Here is a 15,519-nt window from a genome sequence, read left to right on the forward strand (position 1 = left end):
GCCAAGCCTACTCCAGCTTAAGCCCTACATAAAATTCACCTGGAGATGCACCTTCCCATAGTCCCTGCAAAAAGAAAAGATTTTTTTTTTTTTTAAGGATCATGCCCTAAAGAAATCACTGCAGTAGCATCATTCAGTCTGAGTCAAGAGTGTTTAATGGCAATCCTCAAAAAGAACAAGATAAAAATGAGGAGGATCTATATGCACAAAAAGTGAAGATTTTTCACTGAAATAGTTTGTCTTATAAACTGCCTTGGGCATGGTGAATGCAAATACCTGGAGATAAGCAAAAAACCACTCTGAACTGCATTCTTGTACTTTGTGGGTAGACTTGTGGGTAGACCAAGAACTAACCCTCAGAAAGCAATCACTGACCAAACAATCTGAGTTCAGAAACAGATTTGTACAAAGAAGCCTGTTCAAACAAATAAGGGAAACATGCAGCACATACAAATCACTGGAAGCCTCCAGTCAGTTCCTGTGAAGACCAAGGATAATTGAAATTGAACACAGAATGGACTATAAATACCTTCCGTTCTTCCATGCATATTGTATAGCCTAGGGCATTGGAGGCAGATGTGGGCGTGAAATGAAATTCCTATTCCTTGTTAATTTTGAAGAAGTATCAGAAATAAAAATTTATGAACTAGCTGTCATTTTTGCCATCTTATCAGCTGATAATCTTGGAGCAGCACCTTACCCACTTCCTTGCTGGCCACCTTCTGCCATGCCTGAGTGACCAAACTTTAGGTCCTCATTTACACAGGTGCTTGAACTAGTCCTAGGAATTATGTATTCCTTTAAATTTAAAGACAGCAATAGAGCTTGAACGACGTAGGGATTGCTAGAGGAAATCAAAATGAGAAAACTGCCTTACTCTGAGTGAGAGAGCAGGACTTTCTCCACCTCAGGCTACTGCTGCAGGGACTACTGTATACATCTAGTGTAAAAATACAAATTCCAGTTCAGAAAATACTTTTCTCGGAGACTTTGCTGTCATGTCAATAGATGTCAGACACTGCTTAAACTGTGAGTTGACTTTGAGGCCTACTACACCAGATATCAAGGTCCCTCCCGTTCAGTTTAAAAATCAGAATTAACATAGCAATCTCTTTCCTTCTCTCACCATTGTGGGGACACCTTGTGATTGCTGGTAACAGATATAAAACATGCTCGTTTGTATTACTTTCGTCTTTCCCTGTCTGACTTTTTCTGATTTACACACAGACTGAATGTGCTCTAGACGTGTTCACAGTAATTAGTACAATTAGGTGCCCTGACTGGGGATTTAGCACCTCACCAGACACAAATAATCCATCCACAAGCACCATGTGTAATGCTCCAATGCAAGTTAATATTTCTCTGGAATGTAAACCTCATGTTTGCTTCCCAGTATAATTCCCTCACCTAATTAGTACGTGTCTAATATATGTGCTATAACCAAGAATGTCCTTTGAGGTTACCTTCATCATTCTTTCTCAACTGAAGTTAAAAAATAATTGCAATATATTTAAGAGACACTAGAGGGAAGCCAAGACATCTCAACAACCCTCTCTAATAATGCAGCTTGCAGTCCTAAACGCAAAATTAAAACCAAAAAATCCTTAACGTGGTGTAGAAAATACCAGTTATACTTACTATACGTAAAGATGGCAAAAAAATTATTAGTTTACAGCATTGCTTTCCTGTTTCTTTTTCATTGGCCCTCTGCATGCTGTTAAGACTCCAGGCTGTTCCCTCTAGGTGTCCCCTTGGTGATGCTGAGAGTGCTTCTCAGTTGTAACACTTGACAGTAATCTCATTCAGACAGTATGATAACTTGCTGATATACACTGTAAATACAGGTGGTTAATATGTTGGTGTTTTCTTCCTCATTTGCCGTTTCTTACACAGTTGCTCCAGTAATTTCTACTCTGGCCATAATTTTTTTGTTATTTTTTTCAGCACTCATTACACTGACAAGGCTATCAGGGTGTCCAATTCATCCCTTCCCCAGCATTACAAAAAGGACTCACTGTCACCCAGAGTACAGAGGTAAGGCAGATGCAAATATGGTCAGAACAACTGGTTTATATTCCTGCTGTGATCAGGTATAGGGCTTCTTTAGGGTGCTCCAGAAAGCTCTGGTCATGTGATTAACTGCCCCTAAGTTCCCCTTTCCCCTCTCCCAACTTCTGCTCTGCTACACGCACTTGTTCCCAAACAAGCAGCTGTTTACTCTTTTGCCATTGTCCCCAGTTTTGCTGACTTGATATCCTCGTTTGGTTTTTACGATACAAGTGCCTTGGTACTTTCTACCCTGGCAATCGATTCTGTTAAATTAGTACTGCTTTATTTTGCCCATGGCGTGCTGCTGTTGCTTGTCCTGCTGTCTTTTTAGAAGCGACGCAAATCAGGGTTAACCATCGGCACAAATATCTTAACTTATCTGTTTATCTTCACTCCTCAGCAAGAGGGTTGAGAAAAAAAAACAACAACCAAAAAAACCAAAAAACATTTGATATACAAAATAAGCTGATGGTAACACAATGCCAAAAATAGCTTATTATGTTAAGTGCAAGGGAAAAAGCTTGATATAAAGCTTGATTGCAACAACATTTCAATTTACCAGTTTAAATACAAGACCTGCATTAAAATATTTCTCGAGATACATCTCTTGGTGATTTCTTTAAAATTTATATACATGTATCCAGTTGTAACACTTGACAGTAGTCTCATGGAGCATTCAAAGAGTATAACTTGATAAGTACACACTGTAGATATGAGTAGTTAATGTCTGTATGATTTCTTCCTTCAAGGGTTTATAACATTATGTTGAGTACTAGCCTCAGACAGGTGACCAGCCACCTGATACAGTATAATACCCCAAGCCCTTCCCCAAAGTCCCACAGTCTACGCTTCCAATGCTCACTGGATCCAGATGGTGTTGCCTCTTTCTGGTCTGCGAGACTCCACTGTCAGTTCTCCAAAAGTGGAGAAAAACTGCTCCATTTCCTTCTGCAACATATCATTCCTCTTCTCTGCATCTTCCTTGGCCCGTTCTGCATTACGCATTTTGATTTCTACCATTGTGAACTTCTTCCGCTCTTGATCCAGTTCTTCATGCAGGGCCATCATTTCTGTCTCCAGGGTGAGATTTCTCTGCTCCAAGCTGCAAAAACGAAATAAAAGTAGACAGCGCCTAAGCAGCACTCCTCGCTCACTTGAGCAGAAATGTACACCACCGACAAATTCATACACGTGTCCTTTCATTTACAAAGCTTAGACTGAATTTTTGAGACGTGTGTCTGCAAACCATGGCTTTCATCGATGAACTGTTCTCCTACGGCAATCTCTTTGCTAGTTCATTTAGAAAAAGCCTATTAACAGCCACTGGCAAGGTGCACAGTAGCAAGCAGCTCCATCTAATTCTCCAGGAACATGCCAAGTATTCCTTTTACTTCTGGAAATGTTGACACCCAGCTCCAACTGTTGTTACACTAGTGTCACTTACAAAGTCAGAATATTGCCCCAAATGCCTTTGTTTCACTGCTAATCTCCTTTCTTCAGCTGATTTATCTGCTGTACCTATTTGCAAATGTTCATTGGCAATTTAAAAAAAAAAAAAACTGCAACGAACATGGTTTTTGTCTGAAAACCTGACAGCATTTCAGATCTAGCTTTCCAATGGAGAGCATTAGAAATCCTAGTGGTACTAAATAGACAGTCATCATGCATATTAAACATTATAAGAAGTGCTCTACTACGCTCCATATTACACTGAAAATAGTGATGTGGGTGAAAGACTGCAATATTCTGTATGCTGCACTTTCGCTCACAGCTGCTGTTGCCAGTAGCTCTCGCAAGTTGTGATCCAGCTATGACTTGTAGTGCCAAAGGTACCACAGCAAAGGGCTGCTGTGCAACAGAGGTGAGAACAGAAAACAAGTCCTGAACAGCTTTACTGAAGAATCTTTATTACAAAGACAGCGCGTTCAGCTCTGCGCTGCTGTGTGCACTAGTTAATGCTAAGCCCAGACTTTGAGGTTATTCACTGATCATTATGGTCATCCACCCTAGCAATTTTGTTGTGTGCAAGAAGAGTTGGCACTATTTGTAGACAAAGACATGGCTCTCCCTTGCCTTAAGAGGTCTGAACTATGAAGGAAAGGCTAAGGCAAAGCAGCAGTGCGCAGACAGGACTGTGAACAGAGGTAACTCCAAGATGCAGCATTGTCTCAAGAGGAAAGAGGACTCTGGAAAGGAGTTCCAGCAGTCTCCCAGTCCCAAAAACTACAGGTGGAATAAACCCTGGCACTGTTTTCACTGAAAGGCGATGCTCAGTTGCCCATCTTGGTCTCTGGAGAACAGGCATCAACTAATGAAAACACTGTGAGAGTCTCCTGATTTTGTTAATTTGATTCTACAGGAACTCACAAGGTTCTGGCTTTATTTTTGATGCCAATAGGACAGTGTGTCTCAACCACGGCAAGCAATTGCTCTGAAACAAATCCCTTTGGATCATGGTGTCACAAAAGTGAGGTCAGAGTATGTCAACACAGAAAGATGGGAGACTCAGTGGCAAGCACCCAGTGACTGCAGCTAGCGCAGATTTCTAGCAAGTCACGAGAGGGAAAACTTCTTCAATTTACTCTGCAAAACGCAGTCTGATTTAGAGCCAAACCGTCTTACCTTTTTATCCTTGTCTCATACTCTAGTTTTTGCTTGGCCATCTCTTGCTTCAAGCTGGACACCAGGCTGTGCAAAGCACTGTGATTGTTAGTACTGTTGGCCACAAACGTTTCACTGTTATCGCTGCTGCTGGTGGCTCGGCTGCTATGGCCCCCCACACTCCTTCTGTCACTTTTGTTCTCATAGTCACCTGTGTTAGAGAGGTCTTCATGTGGTGGTCCATCCAACACAGAGTCTTCAAAGTTACCCACATAAAAGTCCTGCTCAGGGCAGGTGGTGGTAGATGAACGACAGGAGTTGGACTGCTCGGGGAGGGATATTTCACAAGAGGATGTTGACCAGGTGGCACTGTCCACACTTTGTTTGTCATCGGAGTTCACCATAGAGAACTGCTGGTGGACATTGTCATAGGTGGAAAGCCTGTTGTGCTGGCCTGACTCACTCACCGATTCCTTCTGCTTGTTGTCCCTCAGTGTGACATAGCCATTGGGCACCCAGCCCGGGGTCCGGCTGTTGACAGTGTTGCTGTGCCCATCTGTGCTAGAAACACCCATCCGCACACCTCCGTTCTGCACGCTATGTGTGCCCATCTTAGTCACCGGTCCTTTCAGGGATGATGTTCTCCTGGTTTGCAGGGTACAGTTTGGTAAGGTCTGGCTCTTCTCAGGGGCCTCCACAGAGCTGCTGAAGGACCCATTGGTGACTATGCCACTGCCTTTATTAAAAGCAGGATTTTTTTTCACCATGAGTGGTGGGCTTCTCGTGACATCCAATTTCTGGATGCTGTTTCTGGGGCTATTTGTCTTGCTGCTTGGCAGAGCAGTTGGAGACTCACTGTCCATGCTTCCTCTTTGGGGGGACTCAGGTTTGTCCCAAGAGCAGCGCCTCACTGCTGTCTCCTTGGTGTTGTTGTTCTCTTTGTTCTGCAGCTGCCCCGCAATTGCTTTCTTTGGCATTTCATTGTTGTTGTTGCATACCTCAGGTCCCATCTGAGGGTCTGCATCCTTGGGAAACAGCTCTTCATGTTTACTAATCATCACTGACATTAGCTGCTGGACTACTACTGTACCTGAAAGGAGACAGCAAGCACATCGTCATAGAATCATAGAATCATAGAATGGTTTAGGTTGGAAGGGACTTTAAAGATCATCTAGTCCAACCCCCTGCCCTGGGCAGAGACAGCTCTCACCAGACCAGGTTGCTCAAAGCCCCATCCAACCTGGCCTTGAATACCTCCAGAGATGGGGCAGCCACAGCTTCTCTGGGCAACCTGTGCCAGTGTCTCACCACCCATTGTAAGATTTAACCGATTTTCAAGATTGTATCGGTGGGAGCACACGTGGATGAGCAGTGACCGGCCCTGGCTAAGCCAGCCTGGCTCCCAGTTATTAACGGCCTGTTTTGTTTAGGGCATAAATATACTTTAGCCATCAGATTCCACAAATACTTCGTAAACATTCAGCTTATACAAACATTTATGCAATGCATCCATCCATGTAACACCCTGAATGTTTAACACACCTGAGGTGCTTCTGGCTACCAGGCCAGATCAACACCACCTCTTCCTTCCATCAAACCAAGCCAGCAGGCCTCACAGACCCCCTAAGAACAGGAACTTTTGCAAAGAACCTATTACCGTTACAGTAACTGCATTGCAGGAAGACCACAGAGGGAGATAATGAGAAGCAAAGGTAACATCATTGCAAGTGATGTGTTTCAACTCAATGAGGTGATCATTTTTAAAACCAAACTCTTATTCTGGCACAGCACTTGTATCTAGTGGTTTAACAGAAAATGGGCAGGCAAGCGATTCGCATTGCTGAAACACAGATGTTTTAGTCTTTTGGAGCAAAACAGGGCAGTAATATGACAGAATTATTAATGTGAATGCCTTTAACAACTCCATGTGAGACTATATGCGACCAGGAAACTATGCCATGTTATAGCTTGCCACAGCTTGCTACTTGCTATAATAAATGGCTACCTTTACTCTTAAAGAACAACCCCTTGGTGTACAAACCACTTGACTGCCCTGTAAATTACACACTAGCATTTATAACTGGACTTGGGATAATAAAGATGCACAACTCTGTTTCTTTAAGCAGACTCTCATTAAGGATTATTAAGAATATTTCAGGAACAAGGTCAAGGTAGCTACAATAACCACCCTATTTTTCAGCTCCTAGACAGCTTTCAGAGGCATGCTGTGCTCTTCTAATCAATACTTTCCCACTGTGCAATATTATTTCACATCAACTCCTTTGTAATATTCTGAATCATTATACCACACCCTTTTAAAATACAACTATGAAGAGCCAATTCAATGTGGGTACGTTTTTTAGTGTTCTTGTTTGTTTGTTTGCTAAGGCAAAATCATACATTAGAACTATGCAGCAGGAAAATTCTTTTAGTTACTCCCATGGCACATTTAGCTGTATTCCTTTGGAGAACATTAGCTGTTATTGTGCAGAATTTTACTAGAAACATTGCAGTGTACTCAGGCAACTTTTACCACTGCATTTGAAAGGAAAAAATTGGCCCATGATTGGAATTCTGGAAAATCTCTCTTGAACCAAACAGAAACAACTTCTCATCCCCATTACACAGGTATGGTTACCCATAGTTGCGTGTTTGACTTCAAATGACTGTGCAAGAAAAGCACTCTGTATCTTCCAAAAAGCAAAGAGCAATGAAGAAGGGTGGCCATGAGCACCAATCAATGTACAGTCTTTGGTAAAAGTTCCTATACATTCAACTATGTGTAGCCCAATTGCAAATCAGCGTTGTCTGATGTCAAATCTTAAAGTTATTCTTAAAGAGAACTCATAAATCTGTTTCATCCAACATGTTTCTCATTAGGTAAAAAAATATATGTATTTCCCTTCAGTGAGTATAGTATCCATGCCATTTCCTACAGCAGCCACCATCATTTTAGTTCTAGGGCTGTTGATAAGCAGGCTGGAGAGTTGCTTTCAAGAACTGGAAAAATGTACTCTTTTCCCTTTCCACCTGGCTTCCTGGCTTATTAAAAAAACAAATCAAACCAAACAAACAAACAAACACACAAACCAAAAAACAAACCCTGAAAACTTTCTTGCTCAAACTTTTAGAACATCCCCCCCCCAAACGTTAGCCAGTTCTGGAAAAATACAAACCTAGAATATAGCAATTTATTTACGAATGGCTAACCTCTCTCTCCCCATCCCAAAACTCCATTCATCTCCTTTGCCCCAGGTGAGCCGAAGATACATGGTATCCCATCAGTAAATGTCATCCTGTGAGGTATCATTCTCATTGGTATAAATCAGCTCTGTGACATCTCTCTCCAGTTCCAATCTATTGAACAATTCAAAGTACGTTTTGCACTATTTAATGCAAAAGCATGGAAAAAAACAGGACAGTTTGCTGCCTGACCAAGAGAAACATTCACAGCAGGCAGCTATCTACCAGGCTGATAAGCTCTACAGAAGTGTCAGGGTAAGAGAAGCTACTATTCTGGTCGGTCTCACAGTTCTGTAGGTACAAAGAGACAGGCTAAAAGTGAAGTGATAGGCAGCATGCGCACATGCACACACACAAAAAAAAATGTAACTCCTGTGAGAGACATGACAAGATAGTTGAAGAGGAAGGGAAAAAAGCAGGAGAGACTCTTGTGTTTCTCTCTCAAAATACCACGGGGAGATGATGTAGGATGTATAAACTACAACTTCAATGACACAGTGAAGCTTATCTCTGCATAGTGCATTTGAGACAAGAATGTACAGAAACTAGGGGGAAGCCACAAATGCAGATTTAAGTGTATCTGAAGCTGCACAGTCATAATAAATGTGCACGTAAATTGGACACGTGCTCTTGTAAACCCTTTTGAGCCAAATGCATGATCAAATCATTCTCTGAGTCAATGAGAATCCAGACGTTAAAGTGAAGATGATGATTAAAAACCCTTTCCATGTTCAAAGGTTTTCTGGCTTGTCTGAGCTACTGTTCAGATAGCTAACCCTGGGTATTCACTGCTTTCATGCATTATTTGGAAACACCATGTCTCAGTTCACAACAACATAGTCATTGTGTTAAGAATTAAAAGGAAGAAGGAAACATAAGACTTCAGGAAACAAGTAAATGAACAAAGTACATGGGGAATTGTTGTGTCTGGGGAAGAGAAAATGCACCAAGCTCACAGAAAAAGAATAAATCCACATGCTCTCAAATAAACCGGTTTTGAGTTTTGGTAAAATTTTCAGTGCGCAGTCTGCGTACAGCCCTAATTTCTGAGAAAGCTAAGTAAACCCTACACATTAAGAAAAAAGTGTTTAGAGGGAGAAAAAGCATCATGTACTTTACAGAGAATTAAAGTCACAAAGATTAAGCCTAGGAGGAAATTACAGGAGGAGATTGTCATAGCCATATTTTTGTCTTAATCACAGCAAAATGCTACAGCTGGACATTGCTGTAACTAACAGAATGCAGCTGAAAATTTGATCACTGTTGTGCAAGAAGGCATGTAATACACCACTGCTTTGTGGGGGATTCTACATTAGTCACTGCAGTATGAAGCTGCACTAACCTTTTCTCATCCTTAAGAACTGCAGGTAAAATATTAACTGCATTCCAACGACACGTGCTGAACACGAACGTGCCATAGTAAGTTTTGAGAGGAAATGTACATTTTTAGTGAAGTTGCCAGGGCAGCACAATCTCATGCAAAGTCTGTTTGCAGTGCTGCACATTTCAGTCACTTTTATAGTAACCTGCAAGATTTAACCCAGAAGTTCATTCAGGTTGAAGAAGTCTGTGTTTATAAAACAGATACTTACTGCACATACTACATGAACTGGTATGTACTGTTAATAAACCTAAAGACATTCCTTCTTTCTATTACAAGTTATGTACAGTAAACTCACCCTCCATGATAGTCAGAGGATCTTCCACTTTGGGACGAAGGATGTTGGGGCCAAAAACAGTAGCCAGATTTTGCACACTCATTTTGTTTACACCTGAATAAGACTGGACTTCATCAAGGAATCTGTGGGGAAGAAAGGGGACGTTAAGGAACACATAAAAAGGAAATAAAAAAAAATATAAATCAAAGCATGTGATTGTTTCTTAACATAGTTCAAGTATTCCATTCCAAATCCTCATGGAGCATCTTGAAAGCTAAAGGCTGTTCTCCTCAACTTCAGATTTTCTTCAAAATGATACATTGATAATGAAATTTAAATCTCAATCTGGACTGACTACAAGATAACTCTGTGGAAGATGGTAACTTTCTCCAGCATAATTAATCAACTACTTGGCTCCTAAAATATCCTCAAAATGCAAACTGTCAATTAAAAAAAATTATATTCTTTTAAAAATGTTTTTTATGCTGGGAACTTTCTATTAGTTTACAAATTGCAACTGTGTAAGACATGTTTTTTAAGATCTTGGAGGTATCCACAAAACTATTCCATGTACTATAAGACATACACAGTTTTCAAGAATACCATGCTTCAGGCGTGCACAGCCAAGGCCAATAACTGCAGTTAGAAATGGGAAAACCAGGGTCCTATAAAGAAGGCAAAATACATTCATTTCTACCTTCTTGCATTTCTTGCTGAGTGCGGGCTGCTTATGAAAGTAAAGTCAGAACTATGCACCTTCATAGAGCAAATTAGTAATTAGTCAAGCAGTAAACCTATATTTTTAGTGCATTCACTTAAGTTCACCAGTCCTCTGACTGTGAGTAATGCTTTTCCTTCAGGGCACATACACAGACAGGTTTGTCTGTCAGCTCACAGTTATAAATACCATTGTGATATTCTTGCAAGAGCACTTACCTACAGATATATTTCAGCAGATTATAATTGACAGCCGGCAGGCTTTTCACTTGCTTCACCAGTTCTTTCAGGCCCTTTAAGTGGTTTAAGGAAAAAAAAAAAGAGTGGGGAGGCACACTTTCTTAGTATTTTACCAGAGATTCAAAAAAATGTCAGCAATTCCAATTACAAGACAATAAACACATTACTGAAACTGCAGCATTAAATGCTATATACAGGTTACCATCAGGAACAGCTTGTAGAAACCATTTTGGATGGGGAAGGCTATATTTGGCTAACAAGGATTAACTCTGGATAAAAATAAGCAAATAAATAAGTAACTTGGTTTCATCCTGTCTTTCTCTTCTCTTTCACTCTTTCTTTTTTTGACCAGCAGCTCCGTTCCTCCTCCTGCTGATAACAAGGCTGAGGCTTCCAGGAACAGTTCTGGTTTGAACGAGTTAAAGGTTGGACCAGATGATCCTTGAGGTCCCTTCCAACCTTCTATGATTCTAGTCGGCATTTTCATATGAGAAACTATTTGTGTATTTGTCCATACTCGATTCAGATCAATGAACAGTTATCTCAGTTTGCGCCCACACTGGGAATGGGACAACCAACCAGAACATCACATACTGATTGCTGTGCCCTGTGGAAAAAGACCCTGGCTACGCTCCTTACCAACCAGTGCCTTTAGTCTCTTTTTCAGTACGGGGTTTTGGTACTTTGCCAGCATCAGTGGGGTTTTGATTACAATATGTTATGAAAACAAATGCAAATCAAGATGGGTGGACCATGATAGTGCACAAGTTTGGTGGCTGTGTGCTAAGAAAAGAAACAAGATGCACAGGTCTCCCCCTTAACAGTGACTGCACCTTTAACTTCTGTATGGAGAAATATCAACTGAAAATCTAATCAGACAGCCTTATAGGTGGACTGCTAAGCCACCATAAAGAGGATTGAAGTGGCTCATCACCTGTAGTATTGATTTTCCAAATTGCCGACGCCAACTCCAGCACCAAAAGGCCACTGTAATTCGAATCTTGCTTTCAAAATGAATTTAATAAAATGCTTTGGGGCACAGTTGTGGAGAAACTACATACATATACTCTGGGCTTAGCCAATATAAAATGACTAAAAATGTAATCTGAAAATTAATATCGCCGCAAGTAAAAACGGCATGATGACTAACTGCGGAGCTGTCAGGTGGCTTTACGTTGGAGCTATCAATGGTTAGACATAGGCAACACGCACAAGTGAATAGCTGCAACTTCAGCTCTGAGGATGCCCTGCCATAACTTGTGCAAAGAGCAGCTCAAATTAAACCAGCTGAACAGCCCGCTCCCACCTTTTGCAAGCAGCTGACAAAAATTTGCACCTTGTAGCAAGCTGTAAAGTACAGCGAAGAAACCAGTCTGATTTCAGTGTGTGCAAGAGATAACTATAGAAAACAGTTTGCCAGAGATATTTCTTCCCCTCCCCCCATTCCATCGGATGGGAACAACTATCATCTCTGCTGTTGGCAGTCATCAACTCAAGGCTCAGAAAGGAGATGGTCTCTCAGTTAGAAAAGAAGGGTTCCTCCTCGTCTTAATTAATTAGAAGATTAGGTAGGAAGGGTTCCAGATCTAGCAGGGTTTGAAATGTCAAAAAGGAGTTAAACAGACATAACCACCTTAGAAAGTTAGGACTAGATTGATATCAACAGAATGAGCCTATATGTATTTAGTTTGAAATGAAAATATCAGGGTTGACCTCATTACCTGTAAGCACACAGAACAATGTAAAAACACTTAGTTTCTTCTGTCTTCAGACTAATATGTAGTAGGCCCAGGCCACTGCAGGGCACATATTATTAGTCAGAGCCCTTATTTTGCTCATCTGAGTTATGCTGTTTTAAAAGAGTCTGGAAGGTGGCCTGCTTCCAGTTGCCCCCTTCCATCTTTTTGAGGCCTTCTGATTCAATGATAGGCAATGAATAGAGTCCATTGGCCTTCAATCAAAAGTCAGTAAAAGTTGGCATCCTGACACTTAGAGGAAAATGACCCCCGATTTAATGGCAAGAGTTGAACAGCAACTAAGACCCTTCCTTTTACAGTTCAGAATGATAATCCACGAAAATGTAAATTGCCTCCACACAAAATGGAAGCTATTGACCACAGTGATGTTTATTTGAACTGGATTCAATGACATGTAATAAATACAGCTAAGGTCGTGCTATGTGTCTTTATTTAGACTTCCAAATGAAGTGGCAACAATTTTCATATAAAACCAGCCTCAATTAATAGACGCACATCTTAAATTAGCATAGGTAATCATCAGCTTCTCTCCTCCTCAAAATCGGAACAGCTTGCCAGCCTTTTATTTCATCTTACTCAAGTTGCCAACTCACCATTTCTTCCTCCTTGCTGAGCATTTTGGCACAGGAAAGGAAATCTTCGTATTTTGCGTATGGTATGACTGGTTCTGGGAGTTCCCTCAGGTACAGCTTAAGCAGTGATGCCACTGTATGCACATCTGTATTGCTGTTAGATTGGAATACAAGAAGTCATTACTGTGAATCAGGATATTACTGTGAGACTGACAGGCTAAAAACTGCCACTTAATTTTTCCATTGTCACCCCAGATTTTACTCATCAGCAGTATATACATTTACAGATCATATCTGTAATCTGTTTTTTGGGGAGGGTTTTTTTCCTATAAAGAACTTAGGATACCTGCAAGCAAGACTCTGTCAACTCCAATGATTTATTACTATAAATAATTACACATAAGGCCCTATTTGCAGGCGCAGGTATTGGAGAAGATCCTGGCTCCCATTACAGGCATGTCACATCAGGCATGCATAATCCATTTTAACTGATGCTTTCACTTCACCTGAGACAGGAACCAGGCATTTTATTTACACAGCGGGGATTATTCTCCTACCAGAGACGGCCCCAGCTCCCAAAACATGCCCAGCATGTCTCAATTCCACTGTAACACCATCTCCTCTGGTATTAGTATTAAGTAAGCAAGTTTTAAAGTAGAATATATCTACCACAGGTGTTTAGTTGAAACTTCCCCATCTGAATTACAATTCTTTTCCTAGAATGCACCTTTTCCCTATGGGCTCCCACAGAATTACCACTGTGCCTTTTAGCTGTACTGTTACACCAAAACCCCGGACAGTGTTTACACACAGAACCATAAATCCATGGGAAATGAGTTCTAGCTCCATCCTGTACTGAGTAAGCTAAGGCATTGCAAGTCACCAAACTTAGAAAATGTCTGAGTGCTAGCACAACAGGTAACATTATAGGGCTGAAAGTCAAAGACCTGGTATGACATATGATTTCTCATAACTACATTTGCAGAAAATTAAGGCTTTTTCAGACACAGCTAGTAGGACCCTAGGCTGTTTACCGGGCATACTAAAAGTGAGAAGATGGGGAGAAAGATCAAAATCACAAGTTCAGAGTATGTAATAAAACTTGCTTAAATGCTTCTGTTGTGTGTAAAGTTACATTGTGGTAACTTAGGAGTACTTCTCTGAAAAGAAATAAATAGAAATAGATAAAAACTACAAGTTAGCATGAAGAAACCTCTCTTGCATTACTTCTGACTCCACCTCTGGGTTTAGCTACTCAGGCATTTATTCAAATCCTTACTGGAATGTTCTACATGCTTTCCCTGGTTCAGATAGAGTTGTACTGCAAGCTGATATCTTTCCCTCTGACTTCCGAAAAATCAAAAAACCAAATACTAAATTATGCTAATCTCATTCATAAGAAACAGAAAACGCACAGACATTTCTACAATGTGCATTATAGTGTACTTTCTTTTTCTTTGAAGACTTCACACTTGGAATATTTTTTAAACTCACAGACTCTCAAAGGCAACCACTGGTATGTGATGCACTTAAGCTTCACTAGAGTTATGTTAATCATTATTTTGGAATGATCTGTTAAAACAATAATGGCTTTTACTAAGTTAAATCTTAACAAGAATGATGGGAACAACCTGAGATTAATGTGGTATGGTATGAGCAATCTAAGTCAAAACAGAAGGAGAGAAATGATAAAGCACTGTATATATTTAAATGTTAACCAGCACAACCCTCCTTGTAATAAATTCCCAGAAAACATTTCTATTTCAATTAATAATTCTCAGCCAAAATTCCAGAAAACATTTTCTAGAGAAACTCTGTAAACAAAGCACTAACGCAAATCTGCATCTTTAAGGAAAGTTCAAATTCTAATCTCTTGATTGCAACCCTCTACCTGTAGACTGGCTTGGATCCGAAACAGGAATCCTGTGTTTACCCTGCCCCACCCCTCAGATGCATATACAACATATGTAAGGAACAGTACTACTACACATGACTCTGGATATAGTACTATTTTATGAGATTTCAAATGCTAGCAGACATTTGGCCTCTAACCTTTGCCTTCTACCTATCCCCAATCCAGATGCAAACTAAGTGAACTGAAGGTCTTCTTGACATCCTGGCTAAAAAAATTCTTTATGGACAGCACAACCTGAGGGTTGAAAACCCAGACCCCGGGGTAATCTCTCAGCTAGTTGCTTACACATCTTGTTGCCGTTGGTGTTAGTTTTTAGAGTGCAGCCATGGCATACATGCCCAGGCAGTTGACACTATTCCGCCTTATCCAAGAAGCAAATTTTACAGAGAGATCTTCAGTTTCCTAAGTTGTTGGTCCATTAGGAAAGCAAAAAGCAAATCCAGATGGAAAGACTTTTGATAGTCAGACTCTGAAGGAAAGCAGCAGCCGCAGAGAGAAGACGTGAACTGGCAGGCTTAGGACAGTGCATGAAAGGAAGCACAGGCCATCAGTCTGCAGAGAATTTTACTCTGATTGCTCAGCATTGATGGTCCTTCTGAATTATTACTATTTTTATTATTAGAAAAAAGAAACTCCCCAGGCCTTGCTGAAGAACTGAACCACATCTTTCCAGAGACTATCTCCATAAAATTAGAGAGGCCTTTCCAAAATACAAGATTCAAACAGGTTGAGTGAGAGAAATTACTGAAGAACAATTAAAAGTTAGC

The 15,519-nt window shown here is 40.7% G+C and overlaps 1 protein-coding gene across 2 annotated transcripts in view; it reads right to left on the reverse strand.

Annotated features, from left to right (window-relative positions):
- Nucleotides 1–2,419: 2,419 nt before the first annotated feature.
- ARHGAP24 (Rho GTPase activating protein 24) overlaps nt 2,420–15,519 on the reverse strand; it is a 222,094-nt gene continuing 208,994 nt past the window's right edge. For both annotated transcript variants that reach the window (XM_082482889.1, XM_082482890.1), the window contains 5 exons: nt 12,859–12,991; nt 10,488–10,561; nt 9,573–9,694; nt 4,672–5,740; nt 2,420–3,151 (listed from right to left, as the gene is read on the reverse strand). In XM_082482889.1, coding sequence (XP_082339015.1) covers nt 2,908–3,151; nt 4,672–5,740; nt 9,573–9,694; nt 10,488–10,561; nt 12,859–12,991 — 1,642 coding nt within the window. In that variant the 3' untranslated portion in view covers nt 2,420–2,907. The remainder of the gene's footprint in view (nt 3,152–4,671; nt 5,741–9,572; nt 9,695–10,487; nt 10,562–12,858; nt 12,992–15,519) is intronic.

The sequence above is a fragment of the Vanellus vanellus genome, assembly GCF_965231255.1.
Source record: "Vanellus vanellus genome assembly, chromosome: 4".
Classification (NCBI taxonomy): domain Eukaryota; kingdom Metazoa; phylum Chordata; class Aves; order Charadriiformes; family Charadriidae; genus Vanellus; species Vanellus vanellus.